The sequence below is a fragment of the Nelumbo lutea genome, chromosome 1 (assembly GCF_056320005.1).
Source record: "Nelumbo lutea isolate HS-2025 chromosome 1, American lotus-T2T, whole genome shotgun sequence".
Lineage (NCBI taxonomy): Eukaryota > Viridiplantae > Streptophyta > Magnoliopsida > Proteales > Nelumbonaceae > Nelumbo > Nelumbo lutea.
This window is the reverse complement of record NC_142684.1, coordinates 139899830-139926716: the sequence shown is the minus strand read 5'-3', so window position 1 is coordinate 139926716 and position 26887 is coordinate 139899830. Positions and strand designations below refer to the sequence as shown.

Genomic DNA, 26887 nt, shown 5'->3' with positions numbered 1-26887 from the left:
TCTGACGAATTCAAGGACTACTTAAAGGTCAACGGGATAGTACCACAACTAGCTCCTCCTGCTACACCACAACTAAATGGTGTGTTAGAGAGGAGGAACTAGACTTTGTTGGATATGGTTTGATCACTTCTCGTACACTCAGAGTTGCCTACATCCTTCTAAGGTTACGCATTGGAGACTGTGATATACGTGCTGAACAGGGTTCCAACCAAATCAGTTCCGAAGACTCCCTATGAGCTTTGGGCCGGAACGAAACCAAGTGTGAGACATTTGAAGATTTGGGGTTGTCCGACACATGTTAAAAGAACGAGTGCAGACAAATTGGAATCCAAGACTAGCTGTTGCCTATTCATAGGCTACCCCAAGGGCTATGTGGGTTACCTATTCTATGACCTAGGAGAACAAAAGGTCTTTTGTAGCCGAAATGCCCATTTCTTGTAGAACGATTATATCTTGAACAATCATCGTCAAGAAGTTGTTCTTGATGAGTAGAGCTCAGGGTCAGTGGGAGATGTCCCACAAGTTCCAGGTAATGACCAACCTAGAAGATCTACCCGGGTTTCCAGGCCTCCAGTTCATTTCGGCTATGACCAGGATAGTTACCTGGTGAAAGCTACGACCAATGAGGAGGATCCCGTGACTTATACAATAGTTATATTGGACATAGATTCCTTGAAGTGGGTAGATGCCATGAAAGCTGAGATGGACTCGATGAAGACCAATGGAGTCTGGACTCTAGTAGTCTGCCCCCTGGGGGTAAAAGCAATTGGTTGCAAATGGATCTATAAGAGAAAGAAGGGCTCCGATGGTAAGGTTGAGACCTACGCTCAGAAGGAGGGAATCGATTATGAGAAAACCTTTTCGCCGGTGGCCATGATTAAATCTATTAGGATTCTATTAGCTATAGCAGGATACCATGATTATGAGATTTGGCAAATGGATGTAAAAATGGCGTTCCTGAATGGAGATCTTAGTGAAGATATCTACATGCAGCAACTGCAAGGTTTCATAGCTGCAGGTCAGGAACACATGATATGTAAATTAAATAGATCCATATATAGACTTAATCAAGCTTCTAGGAATTGGAACATTTGGTTTGACTCTACCATCAAAAAGTTTGACTTTGAGCAGAACCCGAATGAGCCCTGTGTTTATAGAAAATCTAGTGGTGATAAAATTACATTTCTGGTTCTGTATATAGATGACATTCTACTCATTGGGAATGATGTAGGAATGTTGACTACGGTGAAAGTGTGGCTTTCACAACAATTCTCCATGAAAGATCTTGGAGAAGCCTCCTATATACTGGGTCTTCGACTCTATAGAGATAGATTGAAAAGGATAATAGGATTATCCCAATCTGTTTATATTGACAAGATAGTCAAAAGATATAGCATGGACCAAGAAAGGAAATGTTCTTTTCAGGCATGGAGTCACTCTCTCCAAGGGTATGTCTCCCAAGACTCCCGAGGAGATTGAGGGCATGAAAGACATTCCCTATGCCTCAGCCGTAGGGAGCATCATGTATGCCATGTTGTGCACTCGTCCTGACATCACTCAGGCAATGAGTATGGTAAGCAGATTCCAGGCCAACCCAGGGCAGGAACATTGGACTGTTGTGAAAAACATACTTAAGTACCTTCAAACGACAAAAGAGTTTTGTCTAGTATTCGATGGTATCTCACTACATATCCAAGGATATACTGATGCCAACTTCCAGTCAGATCCAGATGAAAGAAAGTCTACATTTGGGTATGTTTTCACGATATGATTGTGTGTTATTTGCTGGAAAAGCAGCAAATAGGGGTCCACGACGATTCCACGACTGGTGCCGAATACATTGCCACAAGTGAAGCTGCCAAAGAAGCCGTATGGATGAAAAGTTCATTCATGAATTGAGAGTAGTTCCATCAAGCACATCACCCATTCCACTGTTGTGTGACAACACTGGAGCTATCGCTCGGGCTAAGGAGCCACGAGCCCACTCGAAGTCGAAGCACATCGAGAGGAAATACCATGTACTACGGGAGATAGTTGGAAGAGGGGACGTCCTGATTCAGAAGGTAGCATCAACAGAGAATGTAGCAGACCCATTGGCTAAGCCACTGACATAGAAAGTGTTTGAGAAACATGTGAAAAGTATGGGACTCCGGCTTATACCAGATTGGACCTAAGTGCAAGTGGGAGTTGTTATACAGTGTATGCACTTAGCTCCAATCAGAATGATGTACCTTATGACATTTAATGTAAATGAATAAAGTACATATTTGATTCATTTTATTATGGTGTGTTTTTGTGTAATACCCTTAAACTGGACACATATGAGACTAGTGTTAGTTTAGAATCTTCACAGTCGTTGGATGGATCTGGGGAGATTTATACTGCCAAGGCTGACACTGATGTGTCGCCAAGTTGGTTGAGGTGGCTTGTCTCAGCTTCCAGGGTGAGAACTGAGGTACATGCATTGTGGATTTTCTTGAAACCTTGAACTAGACCAGAATTCCAGTATTGCCCTGGACCTTGGAGATAGATGGGCAAAACTGGAATGTTACACCTAACCCCTAGACTCAATTATGATATTGCACTAGGTGTCGGATTGGGCTGTCATAGATATGCCAATCAGTGAGATCCTTAGAGGGGGTCAAAACCTGGGTATGTTGGGACAGTTTGAGAATTCATCTGAGTGAGTGATCATTGTGACAGGATCAGCCCCTTTGTCGGACAAAGTGAATGATCGGGGATGCACTCTCTCTGATGGAAACCAAAACTGTCGGTAGTTGATTTCAACTGTTGAAATTTGTTTTGCAATTATATATATATATATATATATATATATATATATATATATATATATGGTTTCAAAATGTTTACAAAAGGTTTTAATTCCCGGAATCCATGTGAGTAGAGAGTGCGACATTGTTCTTTGTAACCGAGGGAGTGGTCCTCTCTTGTCGGGCAGTGTTTGATCATTATGGGCTGAGAGGTTAAGTGTAAGACCATTGAGGGTAACACTTGATGGGCTAATCTTGCATTTGCCAACAGTTCTTGGGTTTTTATAAGGTGGCTTGACCCAGGGACCATTTAGTGTAAATGTTGGGCCCATTAAGAGCCCATGGTGATGGGCTCAGGGGTTCACTGTCACCTATAGTGAATTCAGCCAGCCCTTGTAACAGAGGCTGGGCTGAACCCATGTGGCTGATGTGTAGATCAACGCTTGAGTCCCACGCCATACAAGGATACCCAACTGGGCAGCAGTTTGGAGGATATGTGAGCACATGGACTTAATGGGCCTAAAGCCCAATTCGAACTGGTATAATATGATTATTTAAAGAGGGGCAGTTCTATGATTTAGATCAGCAGATAGAATAGGGAGTTATCCCTATCCACTCAGAGAATCCATATCCAAATAAATATTTGGATTAGGAAACTCCTAATAAGATTAGGAGGGTTGATCTTCATCTGCTGATAAGATAAGGGTTTGTCCTTATTTCTTAAAGAGAGTCTAGATCCAAATGAGATTTGGATTAGGAAACTCCTAATGGGATTAGGATAAGCTCTCTTTAAGGCTATAAATAGAGGAGGAGGGCGAACCCTACTATACCCAATTAGATTACAGATTCAGGAGAGAAGACAACTCTAGTTGGACTGATGCCATCTTCTGCTCTTGCCTCCTCCTATTGTTGCTGCCATTGCCAGTTCGATCTCCACCTGTAGGAGCGATCAAGAAAGGTTATTGATATCAGTTTTTGGTGAAAATATTATCTGAAGTCGTGCTCACACACCCTCCATCGAATTCTTGCCGAAGAGTTCGGTTCTTGCTGTAGAACCACCTGTTGATTCTGCTTCACCCTATGCTGTGTCATTTTCAGTGGGAACAGTCTTTGGCATTTTCCTTGGGCATGAACACCTTTGTTGGGAGTTACTGTTACTCCGTATCAAGTACAACTCTCTCCTACCTTTTGATTTCAGATCTAGTCCGGTTTAGGTTCAAGATTGATCCTTGAAAATGTAGTTTTCTAAAACAAGGAATGTGATTCCCATATATGAGAGAGAGAAATTTTTGAAATTTAGCCCAACCTACCTATAGGGTTCGGCTATCCATATGATGGATCTCTCATCCATTCAATAAATCTAACAAATAGTAATTATTAGTGAAAATAACTTAAATATAAGATTTAATACCTTAAGTATAAGGCTTAGTGAGAAGGGATTAAATGATGTGAAAAGTAATAATTGGAGTTACATTTTTAATTTTTAACCCTCATAATTGGAGATCGGCTAAATACACAAATATGAGCATTTTAGTAACAATTAAAGTTAGCACTAAAACTATAATAAAATGACTTTTATACATTTTCTCAACCAAAGAAATAGAAGGTAATTTTAATTAAAAAAAACTTACTCTGCATCTACATTTATATATATCTATATATATATAGATATATATAGATATATAGATATAGATAGATTTGGAAATAAGGATGATCATGAGTCGGGCCCAGGATGGTTTTGACAATGCATTGACACTGTTGAGGGCTGCCCAAGCTCGACTTGGCCTACATCCCTTGCCTGATAATATATGGATGGGATAGGCACAAGGTTCAAAGTATAGACACGTATCGGCCTGTATCGGCCGATTGTATCATTGTGAGACCCCTCCAATACGCCCCTATAGTGGGTGTATCGGGGTTTGACCGATTTAGGGGTGGAGGAACCCTAAACCAACGCCCCTGAACCGATTTTAGAATAAAATAAAAAATGTAAAAAAATAGTATTGATTCACCCAATATGCCTCCCCTACCGATGTATCGGGCGTATCAATATTTTGAACCTTGGCCAGGCATTCGAGTTTATGCGTTGCTGGGCTGGGCATAGTGTTTGCTTGGCCCAAGCCTAGCCGAAATTATGTGTAGGCTTGGTGCGGTCCAGGCCAAGTGGTGGGATAGTGACTCAGTAGTTCAATTATATAGGTATAATGGTAGATTCATGATATCATAAATTCAATAAAAATATAAAATAAATAAAAATTAGAAAAAAAATTGATATATCTCTTATATTAGTAATGAGAATAGCCGAAAAAAAAGGAAAAAGAGTAAATTATTTTATTTGGTTATGGAATGTTTATTGTACATGTAAAATTGAAAATTGCTACACAAAATCAAAGCTTGACTCTGTAAACGAAATAGGTGTCCCACATAACGCCCCACTCTTGCTTCAAGCTCTATAGTCTATACTCTTCAATAAAATTACAGACATCCCATATAGAAAAGTCTTGAATTTCTATTTATAATATTTAAATGCTTCCTCCTCAACTACTTTCCGAAAATACAAGCGTATCAAACCATTTTGTGTAGTCAACCCATGTACCCACATTTGCTACGAGAGTGTCGTAGCCCTACACTGGAACAAATAAAACAAAGCCTTTGATTCACTGTAGTAGATCAAGGACATGATTTTCTATTTTAGCCTTATGTCGTAGCAAAAGTGAACTGATAGTTCCAGTGTTCCACTTTATGTAGCATGGTTTCCAATTGCAGCTCTAGAATGGTCGGCCTTAAGCAACTTGCTACTTTCTTTTCTTTCAAATACTGGTATTATGGTACCTTCCTAAAATCCCATGACTTTTATCTTCTTCTCCTACCTTTTGTTTATGTTTGGGCCTGGTGGGCGAATGGATGAGTGATTAGAAAGCAGATGAAGGATAAAGATAAACCCAGGTGTTTGCCATGATATCGATGCTATCATGCAAGTATCAACAATGGCAGTCTTTCTATCTTAGATATACCATAATTCGGAAAAATATTTGGCTGTTTACGTGTTCGACAGCCTGTGCTGTCCACATTATGTCCTATATGAACTTCATCCATCAGTAAACAGTGCTAAGGCTTGGCTGTAGCCAAACTTTTTTCATCTGAACAGCCAAAGATTCATCAGCCATTCAATTAACCTTGAGTATGTATGTACTTTCTTTGGTTTTGAGGTGGAAATTGAATTCATCTCCATCAATAATTGTTATCTCAGATCGATTACTAGAGTTCTGGGAATATAAAATAAAGTTTTAGAACCTGGGTTTTGCTTACTTGCTAGTTTATAGTGAAATACCAAACAAGCATCACTGTATCACTTACTACAATATGCTATGAATTGGAGATGGAGAAGTGACCCTTCTTTGCCCTCCCCTAGACAAACATGCCCCTCACATGGTGAGAGCCTCTCAAATAGCGATTTAGTTCAATTGATCCCTGTATCAAAGTTTAAAATATTGATATGCCCGATACGTCGATAGAGGTGTATTGGGCGAATCGATACTGTTTTTTACTTTTTTTTTTAAACCGGTTTAAGAAAATCGGTTTAGAGCTCCTTCACCTCTTGAACCAGTCAAACCTCTGATACATTCACTATAGGGACATATTAGAAGGGTCTCAGAATGATAGGTATCAGCCCATACCAGAAATATATTAACCTTTCACATATAGGCCGATGCATGTCGATACTTTGAACCTTGTCTTTATAGTAAATAGGAGTATATTAGTCATTTTCTAATTGGAGCCGGTCCACAGTGATTAGATTAGTATACATGAACAGATAAAGATGGATATAATAATACAACGAGCAATATAACTGAAAACCCAAAGGCCGAAACCGAAAATCTCTGTTTCTCTCTCACGGACTCACCGTCTTCAATCACGGACAGACATGTTTTTTCTATAATTAATTAACCTGCATTAACTGAAATTGACACTGGCCGGATAAAAAATCAGTATTTCGCTTCGGAGCTCCGATAAGAGAAATGTCAATCTCGATCAGATTGTCCTCTTCGACGTGAAAAATTGGACTGCGCTTACCATCCAGAGGTATTTCGATTAATCCCTCTTTATCATCTTCGCCCCATGTAAAGCACATATTTTGGGGAGAATCCCACCCTGCGATCTCCGGAAATTCTCCGTCCGACGAGCTGTCTGTGTCAGATTCCGAGTGGAAAAGTGACAACAATCTGTTGATACGCACTTGACGGATCTCTTCCTTTTCATTCGATTCCTCATCTTCTCCTTCGCAGTCTTCGTATATGACTTCTAATGGCGCCTTCAGGTTGGTTTCCAAGAACGAGGTGAAGAAAAACGGATTAGGAACGAAATCAAACTTAATTTTGGGCTCTGTGTTCGTATTGCATGAGACCCATTTGTCATCTTCAGCTGTTGAATCGATTTCTTCAGGTCCTGTGGAAGTAGAACTCTCTTTCTCAACTGTCGGAATACCGTTCATTTCTTCAATACTTTGAATTGCTCCTAATCGGAGCAGGGTTGATATCAGAATCCCAGATGAGATCAAGACAGGAGAGAAAACAAGGTCTAGGAAAATCCGCGGGAAATAGAGGAGTATTAGACCGTAAAGTGCTATGAAGATGGAGAACAGAGGATCCGAATCGAGAAAAGAAAGCAAAGACAATGTTTCTTGGAAGAACCCAATGGATTCAAAGAAAACCTTTGTGGCAAAGGAGCTCATTTCAAATCGTTTCTTCTGCATGAAGAAGGGATGACGAGAAAGCTACCAAGTGGAGAGTTTTTTAGACAAATTTCGGGTTGCAAACAGAGAAGGTGAAGGTAAAAAGAGGCAGAGAGATGGATTTTTAAAAGCAGAGAGAGAGAGAGAGAGAGAGAGAGGATTGTTTTGAAGTTTGAAGAATCGCTTGTGGATTTTGGTCGCCAGGAGTGCGTAAGAGCAAGGCCGGGAATCGGAGAATAAGCATGGAGGAAAGCAATCTAAGGGGGTGTATGAACTTTCCCTCTTTCCAATAGGATTACAGTAAATGCCCATGATCTTACTCAAAACTACGGAAATGCCATCCGGAACAAAACACAAACGATTATAATCTCACAAATCACAATTTTATGCTGGGAGGATGAAGCCTGCCTGACGTGTTGGAAGGGACTGGGCTACATCTTGATTGGGCCCATCTTAGATGTCCCACATTCTAATTGAATGGTCCATTCCATGAAGTGGGCCGACTCCGACCATGGGCTCTGTTTTCGGTCTGTTCCTTTCGAGTCCCTCGAGCTTTAGGGATGAGAGCGACTGAGACAGTCAACCACTACAATGACTCCACTGGTGAGTGGTGAAAGAATGGACACTTGTAAAATAACATGACTGTTGTGGAGTGAATTGGGAAAAATGGCATATTGGGCTTTACCAAAAATTTTGTTTTTTTTGGCTTTATCAACGTAATAGAGGCTCAGTTTGGAAGGAATACAAATACAATGCAAATACATACAAAATAATACTAAATATAAGGTTTTGCACTCTACAAATTTGTATTTGTATTCTTTCCAAACTAAGCCAAAACAACAAATTGCGGGCGAATTCTCTCATCCAACCATTCTTCCCCAAACTTTTTGGTGCATCTCCTATTCTCCTTTCTCACTTTTTTTTTTCTGCAATTTAAGGGTAAATATTAAGGGGTTGCCAAGCATCAACAATCCCGATTCAAAGCTACTGAAGAAGCTAATTTGTTTCTTTGGGTTCTAGAAACATATTTAATATTCCAACCCTAAATTTCAACTTTCCCACTTTGAAATTCAAGAAATCCAAATTTATGTATTAGCAGACATGACTCGCTTGCTCACTTTCACTCTGGATAGAACTTTCCCTTCCATATATGATCGTCTACATGAATCTCACTTTACAATTTCGTTCTATTCCGTTCTGTTCAATACCATATCCTGATCTTTCTTCAACATTCTCTGTCATTTTTTTCATGAATAGAAACTAAGTTCTAGAATTAAGATATTATGGAACCTGGATACCATTTTGTGACGTCAAGCAAAACAATAAGATTTGTGTAGTCAATCTCATATATAGTTTAAGGATATATAGTTGGGACAAGGGCTTAGATGATGTGGATGATGATTATATACCGACAAGGTTTTGGGTTGGCAACCTGTTCGATCATCAAACAAATTAGACGAGAGAGCTCAGCAGTCACACAAATCGAAACAACTCATGAATGGAGGCCCAGCCCATGACTCAAAATAGTCGACATGATGTCCCCCAACCATCAAGTGTGCTTGAGGCCTACTTATCCATCGATGGGATGCATACATGTGACCCCAAATGAAAGAGACTAATGATACCAAACATCTTCATCTGTGTGGACATGTGGAGTCGCCGGAGCTGCCATTATCGCCCATCCTCATGCATGTGCCCTACATAAAGGCAATGGCCCTTGTAAAAACCTTCATGAAATTTTTATTAGTTAAGAAGATTTTCTACAACCAGATTCGTAATCTGGTTGCAATTCCTTGGTCTGATTTGGCTTGGTATGGTTGATGGGGTGGAACAGATATTTCTCTCTCTCTAGAACAATAAAAGAGGCATTCCCAAGTAACAGTTCAACCTAAAAGCTTAAGTTATGTTAGGTGAGGTTTTTGAATCTTAAACAAATACAAATATGCCATACCTTATTGCTGAATTTTAATTAAATTATTGAAAATTTTATGGTTTGTTTTCACTCAATTTTTTATTGGTTTTTTTAATATATTGTCCTAAACCCCCATTTATGCTATAGTATCTCCTTGTATTATGATAGAATTAATTTCCCCTTGTCATTGCTCTTGGTTGAACAAACCTATAAAAATTTATAAGATGGAACAATCTATAAAAACCCATTATTACAATGAGGCAACGATCAAGGTTTGGACACTAGACCATTTGATTAAATGGGCTGATACCCTCTCAGCGTATCATTCAACTTAAAAGCTTAAACTATTATGTGAGATACCTGAATAAGTTTTTATCCTCTAATAAGTGTATTTTTGACAAATTATGTTAGAGGCACCTAACAGCTTAAGGTTAGGTTTAATGGTTCATTGAGATGGTATTAGAATCTATTTGACATATTGGTGTAGCATTCCATCCTCATTGCCTCCATTACAATTAATTAAATTTCAAGATGAGGTAGGTAGTCCTGTGCATGGCATGGGGAATGCGGGTATGCTATAATTGGACTAATAAAGTAAACTCAGTTTCCCTCTCTCTCCTGCATTTGTTGCAAAGGTCCTCTCCCACTAGCTTTGAAGCAAGAAAGTACCTGTTCTCATTCAACGATAATGAAAGAAGTAAAGTTTTAAACTGTAAATTAACGTAAAAAGAACTTGCTACTAGTATCACTACTAGGAAATGAAATAAAAGGAAAATGGCTTTTGGACATAGATGCGGTTGTCTGTAGCCATCCCATGTCGTTTGCTGTATTGTATTCTGTTGATTATTTAGATGCCTATGTGTAAGTTTGCAATGAAATGGATGGATGACTATAGGATGTCGGTAAACGTAGACGGTACATAGTGTCATGCATACATCAATTTCGATTTTCATGCACATTAATTTAAGCTAGCTAGGTGGTGGTGGATGGAGATAAGTTAATTAGATTTACATTTAGGTGGTGTTTGATAAATCTAAAATCTGAAAAGTTATTTGAAAAAAAGCACATATAATTTTCTACTTTTTAGAGGCTCTAAATAGGTAAGGTTATTTGTGTTGGATAAATCCTAAGGTTTAAAGTATTGGAAATGTAAGTTGTATCAGAAAGATAATTTTAAGAGACGTTTTGATATACGCTTTGGATATACATGGACACATACAGAAAATCAAAATATGCCTGAATACATTAGAGAACTTATATAAATCTTAAACAATACATCAATAACAATAAATATAAATTTTATATGACCTTAAATAAGTTATTTTAAACACTTATAAAGAATACAATTTATTTAAACATATAAACCCATACCTCAATAGCTTATATGAAATGTGAGATATAGTGACAAATTGGTAATCATTGAAGATAATGGAAGGAGTAAAATGTGTATTAGTTTTCAGAAAATCAATATAATTTATATTAATGTTTATTATAATATAAATTTTAATAATTAATTTTAACATTAATTAATGAACATCCATTAAGAAGAAAAATATTTGCTTAAGAATAATAGTACATACAATTATAATCAATAATTGAATATGGTGTAGTGGTTCATTTATGTTTATTATAATCAAATTACTAGGGTTCAGTTCTCCTTACCTTTTCAATTTGTAGTTATAAATATGTTGGTTTAATGACAAGTTAACTTCGGATTTATTGCTTTAATGGTGGGTCAAATTAAAATTTGAATTTGAATATTGTTATAAATGTAGTAATTGATTATTAATTAAGAGATAAAATGAGTTATTAAGACAAAGGTAATAATTATAGGGGATTTGGAGTTATTTAGGGGGGCAAGTTTCCTTAAATGAGAGAGAGAGAGAGAGAATCTAATATTACAATATGTATGGGCCGATACATTCAAAATACTGGTCTGTATCCATCCTGTATCGGCTGTATCAATCGATATAGATCCGAAACATCTGATAAGGGTTCATATTGATTCGATACAGATGAAAAGGAATGAAACTACTAGATTTGTAACGTTCTGTGTACAAGGATGTTGTTGGAATGATACGTATTGGCCCGTATCGGCTGATACATTGCTATTATTTAAACCTTGATGAATCCTTCAACATCTGAAAATGCCTGATTTTACTAAGCAGCATTTGAAACAAAAAAACGAACAGTGATATTGGCAAACAAACACATAGCCCCTCTCATTACCGCATTCATCATCGGCCCTGGATCTTACGAAGGACAGTTCTATAGAAACCAACTTGGCAGAGGTTTCATAACCTGACTGCAATGACCTCCTCAGAACCCCGTTGTTATGTAATAAAAAGACATGGAAAATAAATAAAAGAAAAAAAAAAGAAAATGAAATAACCAAATCGGAGGAACCAAACCTGACTTTGATGACCTCCTCAGACCCCCGTTTCATCACCTGACTCTGTCGATCCTGTACAATCAACGAAGAAGACAAGGACGGGGGGAACGATGAATGGCTTGGGGGTCAGAGGGGGTGAGAGAGAAAGAGAGAGGCCGGTCGGTGTATAGATTAGAGGGACGAAAAGCTTCCACCTCCCTTATTCTGTCGTATCTGTGCCTGGTTTGAGTTCGGGAGGTTGGAGGAAAGAAGCAAGGGAATTCGGTGCATTCAATGTGGTAGCGAACTAGCAGTAGAAGTAGTGCAACAGCTCCCTTCATTGTTCAAGCAAAAGAGTAAGAATGAAAAGAAATTTGGGTTTAAAAAGGGACATACACTGTCCATTTGAATATTATCAGGGGCATTTTAAACTTTTGGATACATCTGAAATGGATTTGAGTACATTCAGTGATGGCCTGCGGTTTTATTGTTTTAGATCTGAAATTCAATTTCAGACATATAACCAAACACTTTTGGATTTGAAAAGCAGCATTTTCAGATTTCAAACATCTTAAAAGCGTTATCAGACGCCACCTTAATGTGGTGAGCTAAGGAAGGTACTATAACCTCAAGAAGATGATGCCAACCGGACACAGGATTTGTGGTTCTAGTTCCTCCATACCTATGATTCAATTTCAATCTCCTCCTCACCCCACTTGACACAGTGCGTGTGCGCCTTGGTTTCTCCAGGTCGCACGGCCAGGTCTGGTTTTGTATGGTGTTATTGTCTTCATCCTGCTTGCTTATGGTGTTATGTCTAGATACCATGGAGAGTGAAGAAACTCACAAGACAACACCTACTTGGTCTTGGTCTACATCTAGTATAATACAAGGGAAATAGAGTTAGGGGTGTCCATTATACAGTTCAAACCGTAAAATCGAATTGCGGTTTGGTTTGGTTTATAATTATAAATGATTTGATTTAGTTTAAGATTTTTTTAAATTACAATTTACGGTTTTGATTTGGTTTATTGAATTTTATAAATTGAATTAAATCGTAAACTGAAATTTTATATATATATATATATATATATATATATATATAAATGAAATGTGTAAAATTATAAATATATAATAAACTCTTTATTTTATAATAGCATAATAAACAGGATAAAGATACTGTGAGGTGCGGGGATAGCTCAGTTGTGAGAGCGCCAGACTGAAGATCTGAAGGTCGCGTGTTCGATCCACTTTCACCGCATACATTTTTTGTTTTATTTTTTATTTCATCTGGGTGTACAGAGCACAGACGATCCTTCTTCTCTTCCCTGGTAACGGAAAGCCAATCATCTTCCGACCTTCCTGCTGTGTGATGGATTGATGACAGAGTCTCTCTCTCTCCCCACCTAGAAAGCATTTCTCTTTGTTTGGTTATCCAAAAACAGGGTTCACTTTCAAAAGCAATAGCAGATTGTTCCTTCAATATACAGAGAAAGAAAGCCATTATTCATGAGATGTTCTTAATGTGCTATGAAATCGGTGTAAGGAGCGTTTTGTGAGGAGCATATCCCGATTCTAATTCCACGAGATGATACACCATCGCTGATGACCTCTCTTCACCACCTCCTCAAGAAATGCACAAACATGATACAAATCAAGCAAATTCATGCACAGCTCACCACCACTGGACTCATGCTTTCCGACGTCCACCTCCAAGGCCGCTTCCTCTCCTTAGTCGCCAGCTTAGATTCCGGTGACCTTCACTACGCCGCCCTCATCTTCTCCCAGCTCCACCACCCAAACATCTTCTTCTACAACACTATGATAAGAGCTTATTCCATGACTGTCACCCCATTAAACTCCATTTCCGTGTATACCCAAATCCTCCAGGCAAACCTCCTCCCCGATATCTACACCTTCCCTTTTCTCCTCAAAGCATGTTCCCAAGGTCCCGCCTTTGTGCAGGGCCAGTCGGTCCACGGGCAGGCGGTCAAATTTGGCTTGGATTCGTACATTTATGTTAACAATGCTCTCATTCACTTCTACTCCATAACTGGCCACATCGAAGATGCAAGGCAATTGTTTGATGGTGCCGAAGAATTAGATGTCGTTTCTTGGAACTCTATGATCAGTTCTTATGCTAGGATTGGCCATATTAGGACAGCCAAGTCCCTGTTCGATCAAATGCCTGATAGAAATACAATCTCCTGGAGTGCTTTGATTGCTGGGTATGTCCAATGTGGGCTGTCCAGGGAGGCTTTAAGTCATTTTTCTAGAATGCAAGCTGAGCTAATTAAACCCAGTGAGGTCACTTTGGTGAGTGTGCTATCAGCTTGTGCCCAGTTGGGTGCACTTGAACAAGGCAAATGGGTGCATGGATACTTGAAGTCTAACAACATGGAAGGGAACGTTTTCTTGGGTACTTCACTAATCGACATGTATGCCAAGTGCGGAGAAGTAGAATTGGCTAAAGAGGTTTTTAATGGGATGAAAGCTAAAAATTTGTTGGCTTGGACTACTATGATCAAGGGGCTTGCTATGCATGGTCGAGGCCAAGAAGCACTTGCTCTCTACTTAGATATGGAGATGGCCGGTATAGTGCCTGATGATGTAACCTTCATTGGGGTCCTCTGTGCCTGCACACATTCCGGCCTGGTTGATCAAGGGCGTCAAATTTTCGAGTCAATGAGTAGAAACTACGGCATTTTGCCTAAAATTGAACATTATGGTTGCATGGTGGATCTTTTGGCACGCTGTGGGCTACTTGATGAGGCAAAACATATGGTTGACAACATGCCAATGGAGCCTGATGCTCTTATTTGGGGAGCACTCATGGCAGGTTGTAGATATTACCGGAATGTCGAACTGGCAGAGTATGTGGGGAAGCAATTGATTCAGTTAGAGCCTGATAATGGTGGAGTATATGTGCTTCTGGCCAACATATATGCAGCATCAGGAAGGCTGCAGGATGCGAGAAAGGTGAGAGAGATGATGGAAACAGAGGGTATTGTTAAGATTGCAGGTTGTAGCGTAGTTGAGATCAGAGGAACTGTCCACCAATTCATTGTGGGTGACACCACGCATCCCCAAATAAGGGAAATTTTAATGAAATGGGAGGAGATTGAGAAGAAATTGGAATTGGAAGGATACTGCCCTAACAAAACAGAGATTTTTCTCGACATTGACGAGGAAGACAAGGAAGAAGCACTGGCTCGTCATAGTGAGAAGTTGGCGATTGCTTTTGCATTGATTGATAACGTAAATGGAGTCCCCATTCGTATAGTAAAAAACCTACGAGTTTGTAGTGATTGTCATACTGTCACCAAACTGATCTCTAGAATTTATAATCGAGAAATAGTTGTTAGAGATAGAACACGGTTCCATCTTTTCAAGGATGGTTCTTGTACTTGTAAAGACTACTGGTGAAAAATGAGACCTCTGTATAGAACTAAAAAGCTTATATCTTGATAGCTGTAAGAACATATGCAGGCGATTGCGTTAACTGCTGCATCAAAAGCTCCAAGATATTGCACTTTTTCGCTGCTACCATCTTTCAATCCCTGCCAGATGACTTGCTTTAAATATTGCAGTCTCTAGTGGAAGTTTAGCATGCAAAAGCATGGTTTTAAAAACCAGACTGGAACGGACGGTCAGACCGGAAAAACCGGTAACTGGTCAGCCCCCGGGTCCAGTTATACTAGAAACTGGAAATTCTTAAAAACGTTGAAAAAATCAGAGAACCGCTGACCCGAGCAGTCGGACCACTAAACCATTCGACCTGGGCAGCGGTTCCATGAGTTATCCTTTTTTATTTTCACTGTTTTAAATAAAACAAAAAACAAATAATAAAATGACTTCAATATCCCCAACCCAAAATCGAATGTTTAGGCCCTTTAGGGTTAGAGTCCCATTTTCGTTCTAACCCTTCCCTCCTCTTAACCCTCACACCGAACCGACCACCTACAGCGACCAGCACCTTTGGTGTCCGACGGCAACCAGTAACGGTGAGTTTGCAGTGGCGGCCAACGTATTTTGCAACACTTCCAGGCTTCAGCAGTAAGAGTTGCAACAAGCAAGTTTGCAGCGGTGGGCGACGAATTTGCATCGGTGGGCGGGGAGTTTGCAGTTGCAGTAATTGCTGACTACTCTTGATAGTTGAAGTACCAAAACATGAAGAACTGGCCTTTCCTTGGATCTGAACTTGCTTGCCTCTCTTTAACCCTGAAGGTAGATCATAAAGCGGGTCTATTTACAAACGTTTTATTTCTTCTAATTAGTTTACCATAAGGAAGTTTTGCTTTCAGCTAAATAGGATAATAAACTACGAAATGACATCAAACTTCCGATTATTTAAACTTTTGAACAATCGTATTTCTTAGAGGCTGGACTGAACTAAAAATCCGAGTGATTGATGATTCTAAGAGTTCATCTGGTAGGTGCTGTTTGATTTTTACAACAGGCTCAAAATGTGATACTTCGGGAAGTTCCTTTGATTTTTCTTTTGATTTCTAAGTAATACAATGCATATCAGATTCCAACTAATAATAGGATCTCGTATGGTTCTTGATTCTTGAATCCAAATATAGAGCTTTTTATTCTTGTAATTTGACTTGAATTTTTTGAGGGTTTTCTTCTTGAAATCTCTATATGTTCTGTTTTATTTTTCTGTTTTTCTGTATTTTTTCAGTATTTTCTGTACTCTTTTTTTGTATTTTCTATTTGTTATGCACTTTGTTATTTTTGTATTTAGATAGTTTTGTTTTTCTGTTTTTTCTGTATTTTTTGAATTTTTTTATGTTTTTTCTGTATTTTTTAGAATTTTTCTGTATTTTATTTTTATATTTTCTATTTGTCTTGAAGTGTATTGTTTTTTATTTAGATAGCTTTATTTTCTGTATTTTTTCTAAATTTTATTTAATTTTTACTATTTTTTATTTTTAATTTAGTTATGATATCACGGGTCAAACCGTTCGACATAGACGGTTGAACCGCTTTACTAAAAACCAGTGCAAAATTTACTTATATGCCAAAACAAATTTTTGCCTAATTGTGTTATGGGCAAATTTATTAAAGTACCCTTACTATTTATATAGTGCTTTTAAATTTTCTGACAATTGTCTAAAACCTCCTTGTCATTAATGTGGGAATGAAGAGGATTTTTACCCATTATTCTTCTTCAAAATTTTAAAATGAAACAAGGAAAAAAATGGAAAAAGAGACAGGTGAAGAGAGAGGGAGTGAGTATGTACCAGCGATGAACAAGGGAGGGCGAAGGTCAGCCAACTGTTTTTTGTCACTTAAAACTGTGGAAAAACTCAAACTCCCACGTTGGAATCTTCACAATGGATGTGCAATGCTCAGGATGGCACCTAGTTAATGCTCGGGATGGCACTGGGTTTCCTATCGAGCCTTTATCATCTGGATCCACCATGTTCAGATGTTTGATGCGAAAAATGAATCCAGACCATGGTGTATTGTCAAAACGAGAGAGAGAGAGCGAGAGAGAGAGAGGGCCATAACAAAATCAGGTTGTAGTTGGATATAATCTCATAACAAAATCTCTCCATCACCGTTCTTCCGTTATTGCCATCCCAAACGGAGGAGTTCAACGAAAATGAGATTCAGAGAGAGAAAACTTCTGGTGAGAAGTGGGATGAGGTTATTTTCCAACCTATTGACTCTGTCTTGAATTATCCTCTTATTGGGTTCATTGCCATTTCTTCCTCTTATATTTCTTTTACTAAAAAAATACAAAAAGCAATCAAGACATTATGTTTTTATGGTTTTATGTTATGTTTGGTGAATAAGTAGTTGTTAAAATAAGTGTTAATTTCACAAGTGCTTATTTTAACCACTTAAGGTTGTTTGGTGATCCATTTGACAAATCACTTATTGTGTTTTTAAGTAGTTATTGGGGTGGGGATGTTTGATGATCTACTTTCTCCAAAGTGTTTATGTTGGCATAAATGACAATTTTAGTCTTTACTTCATTTATACATATAAACAATGTTTTTTACATATTATATTATACATTTCAATGAAAATTTATCACCTCATCGCATCATGTCACATGAGAGTCCACATGGGCTCAAATAATAATAATAATAATAATAAAACACATCACAAAATGCAAAGAGAAATTTACCAAAAAATAAGATAATAATTCTAATTGGTATTACTAATAAAGAAATAACTAAAATTTCAGGTTAATAAAAACAGGTCAATCTCTTAAACTACCCCTATTGTTTAGCGTAATGATATGTGGTACCCCTACTGTTTAGCTATTGTCTTGCAATATCCTTCAGTTTTTTCACAATTGTCATGGTGGTTAAGTGCTAATGAAAGGAAATGAAATATTGATTTTGCCTTTTTATTATTTATCAAAATTTTAAAATAAACCCAATTGATAAAAAAACCCTGGTTTCCAAGTTTTTTCAAAGTTTTACTTGATACCAACTGTCACCGGAGCTATTCAATGAGGTCCTGGTTTTCTGTTGGAAGTTGCAGAGATCCCAGTAGCAAAAAGAGTTACCTTGGGTGTATGAATCTTTATGCTCTTATCTTTCAAGAAATAAGACAATAGGAGAAGTTAAGCAAACTTCTGCTTCGATCTGTATAGCTTTGATTAAAGGAAAATTCAAGGTCGGACTTGACCTTATATATCAGAATCCATGGCGATCGTGTTGAGATCAAACTTTACCTCTTTTCTCTTGCTCATTCTTGTTGGAGATATAGTGGATGTGTTGGAGATAAGGAAGGAGAATTTGACACTTGTCTTCCTTTCTCCAAGCTATTAAGTGATGGTTTCTTTTTGGGTTTCGACCTCCAAGTAGTAGCAAATATGACATCGATTGGAGGTATCTATTGTACAACAACTTGGGTTCCTCCATTCTAAGAAATCCATTCTTGTTCACTTGCAAAAATCAAAGAAAGTCGCCGCCTTCTCTGCCATCGCAAAAGCTAGAGATCTTCGTTCCTCCACATCTGCAGGTGAAGGAGATGGGGATGGGGAACAGTTAAGGGAGAAACCCATCCCGGTGGGTGCTCGCTGCTCTTTCTCCCCTTTGTCCCCTTCGTCGGTGGCTGCCGTCACCTGCGATGGTTGTGCCTGCGACGAGCCCTTCTGGTGTAGCTTTGGATTCTGGGTTTGCAGCTAGGGCTACTGGTGAGGTCTTGTTGAGTTCATAGCTCAACCTATACCTCTACTAGTCCACCATCAGGCGCCAGTTGGTGCATGCAGGCGACGGTAGCCACTGACGAATGGCTCCCTCCCTCTCTTTCTCTCTTCCTCCCCTTCATTCTCTCTCTCCTTCTCCCCCATTCCCTCTCGCCCCTGTTTCATCACCGCCACTGCAAGTTGCAGCAAGGGCGGACCCCTCTACAGACTCAGATGACGACCAAGTTTTCTTCTCTTTCTCCTTCTTCCTCTTTTTCTCCTTCCTCCATCTTCGATGAATAAAAACTACCACCGGCATCATCGTCTTCCAAGAATGTCCGTTGCAGAGAGAGAGGCGAGTTCTGGGTTGGCGAGAAGGAAAGAGGGTTGTAACCTATAGTTGCATTGCCTGCAACGACGGTACCAAAATCACCGCCACTACTGCAACTTACGGGTACCGGCAAGGGAGGTTGCAGAGTGGTTCATTGTAGCTGCCGCCAGGGAGAGATGGTGAAGAAGGGAGAGGGATAGTCGCCATTGCCTGCGACGATGATACCAAAATCACCGCCACCATTGCAACTTACAGGTACCGGCAAGGGAGGGTGCAGAGTGGTTCACTGTAGCTGCCGCCGAGGAGAGTTTGTAAAGAAGAAGGGAGGGACGAAGGACAAAATTGGGTTTTGAAGAAAATTTATACATCACGTGGTGGAACGTGTGTATGAATTTTGACAAAATATTAACGAATATTAACGGCAAGGGAGGACATAGGAAATTGTCAGGATAACTCATGACAACATCTAAACGTACCATGTGTCATTATGCTAAACAGTATGGATAATTTAAGAGATTTGCCCAATAAAAAATGTAAAACACATCACAAAAATGCAAAGAAAAATTTACCAAAAAATAGGATAATAATTCTAATTCACATTACTAATAAACAAATAACTTAAATTTAAGGTTAATAAAAAATGTAAAACACATCACAAAAATGCAAAGAGAAATTTAGCAAAAAATAGGATAATAGTTCTAATTCACATTAGTAATAAAGAAATAACTGAAATTTTGGGTTAATAAAAATGTAAAACACATCATAAAATTATAGGAGAAACTAAAAAAAAGCAGAATAATAATTTTTCATGTCATTAAAAAATAAATAAAATTTTGGTTTAATAAAAACAATGTAAACACATCACAAAAATCAACAAGAATGTAATCACTATATTCATATTAAAAATCAACAAACACAAAAATGTGAGTAATATTCAAAAACAATATGCAAGAAAATATTTTATTCACATTAAAATTCCAAAAAAAAAATGAAGCAAAATTCAGAATATGCATTAAAATAACAAAACAATTTCAACTAATTACATATTATTTGTGTAATATTCAACAAAAATGAGAAAGAATATTGTAGGTATTCATACAAACAATTGTAGAACCAAACACACATACAACATGCATCATTTTTCATTTCATATCAATGAAAATCGAAAAAAAAAATTGTATTTCACTAAAATACACAAGAAAAGATAAAAAAAAAAAGTCAAAACGCCCAAAGTAGTAGGATTAGGGAGCCGTCACCGGCGAGTTTCAGGTAGGATTTCCCTCCAAGATTTAAGATCTGAGACAAGCCAAGCAAGAAACATCTCAGATCACAAAAAAAAAAAAGGAAAAGAAAAGAAAAGAAACTTCAAAAAATGAACAAAAGTCGAATAGGATCGAAGATAAATGCATCTAGAAGCAAAATGACCCACCAAATGTCGATTAAACACTACTGACATCATCATCGTTCTCCTCTTCCGTCCTAGCTGTCGCTGCCCTGTTTGATCTGGGCAAATGGAGAAGACAAGGGTTTTCTCCATTCGTGGGGGTGCTTTGGGGATTACGAAATGTTTTAAGAGATTGGAACGTCCTAGATTTTTAAAGAAGCACTTGTTGAAGATGTGCTTAAAAAAAGCCATTTTCAATATGCTTATTTGTTAAGTACTTTTTTTTTTTTGAAAATAAGCACTTATACCTGACTTTTTATACCAAACAAGTATAAGTGTTTTTTCCACTTTATGTGTGGCCCCAATACTTCTTTTAAGTACTTATAAGAATAAGTACTTCTTAGCAGTGATTAAAATATTGATACAATACGCCCGACTTGACCGGTATAGGATACGTCACGACTGGATACTTATCCTACCAGTCTGTGTTTCGGTTTGATACGCTATTGTATCGACACGTATCGTATTGTATAACCAAGAGCATATGTCTCTTTAACCACCACACCACTTACAACTTTTTAATTATAAAATAAATACATTAACCTTTATCAACATTAAAGTCTAGTAGTCAACATACAACCCTAATAAATAATATATAATAATATTCAACAACTCCAACTATAAATTAAAAAGAATAATTTTTAAAATTAGTATTTTATGAACAATGGAATAAATGATTTACCAAATCTACATGTATACCAAAAATTGATTTTTAATTTCAAGAAATTTATACAAATAAAATAATTATTTTAATACTTAAAATTTATAAAATTTCACATTATATGTATATTCAAATTTTTATAAACTTTTAATTAATATTTTAATTTGCATTAATAATATTGTATTTACTATTTAAAAAATAAAAATATTATTTACAAAATATTTGAGAATATAACATAAATTGAATTGGTCAACCCACTAATCTACATTTATATAAAAATAAAATAATTTTGTATTTTAGAAATTTTATAAAATAAAATATTAATAATGGAATAATTATTTTACTAATTAAAATTTATGACTTTTTATATGGTATATATCTTTAAAATTTTAATAGATTTGATATATTTTAAGTTAAGATTATATATTTTTATAAATTATTAATTAATACTTTACATTTTATAAGAACATATTTATTTGAGAATTGATTTTTTTGTTGATTTTTTGTTAATGTTAAAAAATAAAAATAATAAAATAGAGATATTGATATAGTAATTCAAATAGAATAGTTGCATATATTTTGTGCATTGGACTTTAATAAAAAGTAAAATAATAATGGCTTTGTGCATGTATTAATTTCTAAGAATCTATATAATATGTTTTAGATTCTTGATTGATGCACTATCAATAAAATTGCATAATATCTATGCATCTCACTATATTAGTTGTAATATATTTCTTCATAACATAAAGCTCCTATGTATTTATATATTATTTATAATTATTTTGGTATTAAACTTAATATTATTAATATACTTATGGAATTTATGTGCATTTTCCTAGTGTATCCAAACATTTCCATATTTTTCGTTCATATCCATGTGTTTCCTAAGCGTATCTGTATCCATATCCATATCCAAGTTATCTGATATGATATCCGATACCGATACTTTGATCCTTGCTTATTAGAAGTGAAATAAAATAGGGCCTTAGTCGGTTGTGAAAATACCTCTTGCACTTTGAATCGGAAAAGAAGTAAACCTGTGAATTTGCACAAACAAATCTGATACCCTAAACAGTAGTGTTTTCAAAACCAGATTGGACTCGACGGTCGGACTAGAAAAACTAGGAACCGATCACCTAACCGGTTTCACTTCACCCCAAAACCATTGATTTGGTTAACAAACTACTAACTCAGGCAATTAAACTGTCGACCCAGACAATAGTTTTTTGTCGTTTTTCTGTTTTTAAATTTTTTTTTGTCAGTGTGAGTCATTCATTTAGATCAATCGGACCATTCAACTTGAGAACCAGACTCTAGAATGGTTCCTTATCTGGTCCAATTTTAAAAACCTTGCTTACCAGGGTATATATCTTGGCACCGTTGAAGCGACAGAGTTCAATATTCAGAACCTTAACTACTACTGCTATTGTTGCTCTACCTCTCTGCTCGTCTCACCAACCCTAATCAAGGCATTATATCAAGACAGCTAGCGCGTTAAGAAAAAAAAAACACAGCTTTACAAGTTCAGATCTGTCTTTTTTCCATCTCCCTATGAATTTGTGGCGCTTCTGCTTTCGGTTAAGCAGTTCATCAACAACTCCAATCAAATTGGAGCTACATCGCCATCTTCCTTTCCTCCCACACAACACCCTCAACTACAGTCTACAGCCATACACACTTACCAATTCAACTATGAATAGCATTGGGTTTTAAAAGAAAAATTATTGGCCACGTGATGTCACATATACATGGATTGTGTATAAACATTAAGGGATGCTAACGGTGGAGATAGAGCTAATCAATTATTAGAAACTTAAGAATATTCTAGATAATACATAAAGTATAAGGGTAGAATTAATCAATTAACTAAACAATAAGACAATACGTAGGCAATAAAGAAATTTAGTTATTATTACTGACAAACTACATCAGGATCGGCTGTTTAGCGGGATCCATTTCTCAATAAAATTGCACATTCTTTTTTTTTTATCAATAACAATGAAATTTTATTAATGATATAGAGAATCAGAGTTACAAGGGAAGGAGATAAAAAGTCTTAACTCCCAGCTACCCAAGGAACAACCTGACCATGCAGCAATTACAAAATAGCCCAAAATATAATGTTTCTGTTTACCCCTTGCCTAGCTAGACCATTTGCCAATACATTTGCACTTCTCTTTATCCATGTATAATGAATTTCCATGTCATTGGTGAGCCATTTGAACTTCTTCTTTTCATTGTTGTATTTCCAAAGCATAGAACTGTCCTCTTTTAGCCAATTTACCATAGTTTCATAATCACCTTCTATAATCAGCTTTTTGATATTCATTTCCTTGACCCTTTGTATCCTTCAATAGCTCCTAAAATCTCAAACCTCAAGGAGTCTCCCACCCCAATCGGACCAGAGTACATGGCTAACAAATTCCCTATTTCATCCCTTATCACTACCCCTACTCTAGAAGGCACTGGGTTGCCTATGCTGCTACCATCAAAGTTCAATTTGATAAACCCATAAGGTGGAGGTGTTCAGCAAGAGTTTAAAATCTTTCTACTTCAGCCTGAATCTGCAATCTCCTTCCAATTCCTTATCAACTCATCAATGGTTACACTTTAAACAATTCCAATGTTCTCAATCAATGTATCATCCTAATGTGGACAATCTTCACGATTTCTTCCACACTTCTCTCCTTATTTGAGAATATCCTTGAATTCCTCTCCTCCCAAATAGACTTGTTCATGGGTCGGGCCAGGCTTGGGCCGGGATTTTACTCCTTATAAACATAATTTTGTTAGGACCGAGCCCAACCCCAGCTCTAATAAAAAGCCCGGAGTCTAGGCCCGAGCCCGAAGCCCGACCTAACAGAAGAAAGAACTCATCGCTGGTGACTGTGTTCGTCGGTGCTGAGTTCGTGTCTGTGTGTGTGTGTGTGTGTGTGTGTGAGGGAGAGAGAGAGAGAGAGAGAGAGAGAGAGAGGATTCACCGCTGCCGCCAGTGCTCAATTCATGGTGAGATGTGATTTTGACAGTGAAAAGTGGAGTCAGTTCGTGTCTGAGAGAGAGAGAGAGAGAGAGAGAGAGAGAGAGAGAGAGAGTGACCCACCGCCACCGCTGGTGCCTATGTTCATCGCCTTTCCGGTGTTTGAGATTTGAAAGAGAAGAAGTGAGAAGAGGAACGAGAGAGAGAGAGAGAGAGAGAGAGAGAGAGAGAGAGAGAGAGAGAAGAAAGAAAGAAAGAAAGAATGAAAAGACTCACCGTCGGTCCGCTGAAGTTGTTGCACCAGTGAATGTTCGCTGGTTCTGTGGCTACTTGAGAGTGTGAGGAGGATGTGAAGAGAAGAGAGGTTCGGCATTGGGCAGGGCAGTTCAGCTAACTGGAAAAGTGGAAAGAGATAAATGAGAAGGGCTACTTAGGATATTAGGGTTATTGGGTTTAGTCTATAGGCCGGGTTGGGCTATTTTGGCAAATCCTGAACCCAACTCGAATTTATTGAGGGCCAGGCTTTTTGGTTCGAGGTCAAGCCCACGGGCTCATTTGCGTATTCAAGCCCGTCTAGGGGTCGGGCCAGCCTGTCAGGCTACCCAGCCCATGAATATGTCTACTCCCAAACAGTCCAACATATCGCAGCTCTACCACACCTCCACATGATCTTAGCCCTTTTGGTTGGCCAATTAGGCATGGAGGTAAATAAACTTGGCACATTCAAAGGGGGAATCCACCTACACCCAAACAAAGAAGTTAACCATACCCAAATAACTTTAACAAACTGACAAGAAATTAGTAAATGGTATCTAGATTCACCATCAGATTTATAGAGAACACACCAGCGAGGAGATAAGCAATTGTTGGGTCTTTTCCTTTGGAGTAAATCCCTTGCATTAACTCTTTCCAGAAAGGATTCCCAACAGAAACTCCCAACCTTTGGAGGTATAGGTCGATACCACACTTCTTTAACAGGGAAAGATGATCCAACAGGAGGAGAGGGTAATAGTGCTTTGAAGAAAGAGGCACAAGTGTAGGAACCCGAGGGAGTGAGTGTTCAAATTCTGCTATCTATCTTTGAAGGCTCAATGATGACCCCTTCAAGAATGGATAGTAAGGCTAAAGTACAGGCTAACTCTGTGTCCTTGACATCTTCTCGCAAACTTAAATTCCATCCAAACCCAAAAAGTGAATTAAAAGGAATAAGAAAGGAGGAGACTTGTTCATTTTTCATGGTAGAAATAGCAAAATAGCCTAGAAATTGATTTTTCAAAGAGGAATCCCCAACCCAAACATGTTCCCAAAATTTAATGAGGTTACCTGAATGCAAGTCGTACTTGATCCATTGAGAGAATAAGGGCAAGATGGCTTGAATAGCTTTCCAAGGAGAAGCTCTTGTAGTCCTATCTAGAATTATTGAATCCCATCCATTATCTGCCAACCCATGTATACTCCTCACTATCTTAACCCACTGTCTTTCTTTCTCCAATGAGAATCTCAACAGCCAATTCCCTAGTAATGCTAGGTTCCTAGTCCTAATGTTCCCAATTCCTAAACCTCCTTCATTTTTACCCCTACAGATCACCTCCCATCTAACCCTATGGCTCTTCTCCTCCTCCTTTAGCTCCCACAAAAAATCCCTCATTAGTTTTTTTAACCTACTGGCCACCTTAACCGGAATCCTAAAGACTAACAAAAAATATATAAGAAAGTTAGCTAGAGTAGACCTGATTAAGGTGATTCTCCCTCTAAGAGACAAATAATTTTTCTTCCAATTGGTAAGTCTCTTTTCGAATATCTCCACAACAAGGGCCCAAAAATCACCTTTCTGAGGATTATCCCTCAAAGGTAAACCAAGGTAATTTAAGGGCCAGTTAGAAACTACATATCCCAAAATGTTTGCATATTAACCAATCTCCCCTTCCCCCATATTGACTCCAACTATACAACTTTTCTCAAAGTTCACCCTGAGGTTTGACATTTGCTCAAAGAGTTGTATAGTGAGTTTCAAGTTTTTAATCAAATTGATATCCCCTCCTTTACAAAACATAATCGTGACATCTGCAAATTGTAAGTGTGTAAGTGGTATGTTATCTCCTCCAACTCTCCACCCTCTTACTAATTCCCTAGAATCTACTTTGGATATCAATCCCCCAACACTTCAACAACCAATGTAAACAAGAAATGGGATAGGGGGTCTCTTTGTCTAATCCCCTTCAAAGCTGGGAAATAGTTCACCACTGTCTTGTTCACCAAAATAGAATATCGATAATCCCTAGTGCAATCCATCACCCACTTGTACCAGATGTCTCCAAGCCCAAAGTTAATTATCACCTCCAATAAGAATGACCAATCAACCAAATCATAAATCTTTTCCAGATTTATTTTGTAGACCGCACCTCTTCTTCTAAATCTCTTATAATCCTCTAAGAGATTTATAAAAACTATTTACTAGACTGATCGGCCTATAACCCTTTGGATGACTTGCATCACTTTTCTTGAATACCAAAGTGCACATTCGAATGT

The 26887-nt window shown here is 37.8% G+C and overlaps 1 protein-coding gene and 1 pseudogene across 1 annotated transcript; one reads left to right on the top strand and one right to left on the bottom strand.

The window, feature by feature from the left end:
• Positions 1-6507: 6507 nt before the first annotated feature.
• On the bottom strand, positions 6508-8160 carry LOC148877931 (uncharacterized). Its single transcript, XM_088964963.1, has one exon. The coding sequence runs from the start codon at positions 7522-7524 to the stop codon at positions 6712-6714; it is 813 nt and encodes a 270-aa protein (XP_088821089.1). The 5' UTR covers positions 7525-8160; the 3' UTR covers positions 6508-6711.
• A 5270-nt stretch (positions 8161-13430) lies between these two features.
• On the top strand, positions 13431-15212 carry LOC148877930 (pentatricopeptide repeat-containing protein At5g66520 pseudogene; annotated as a pseudogene).
• Positions 15213-26887: the final 11675 nt, after the last annotated feature.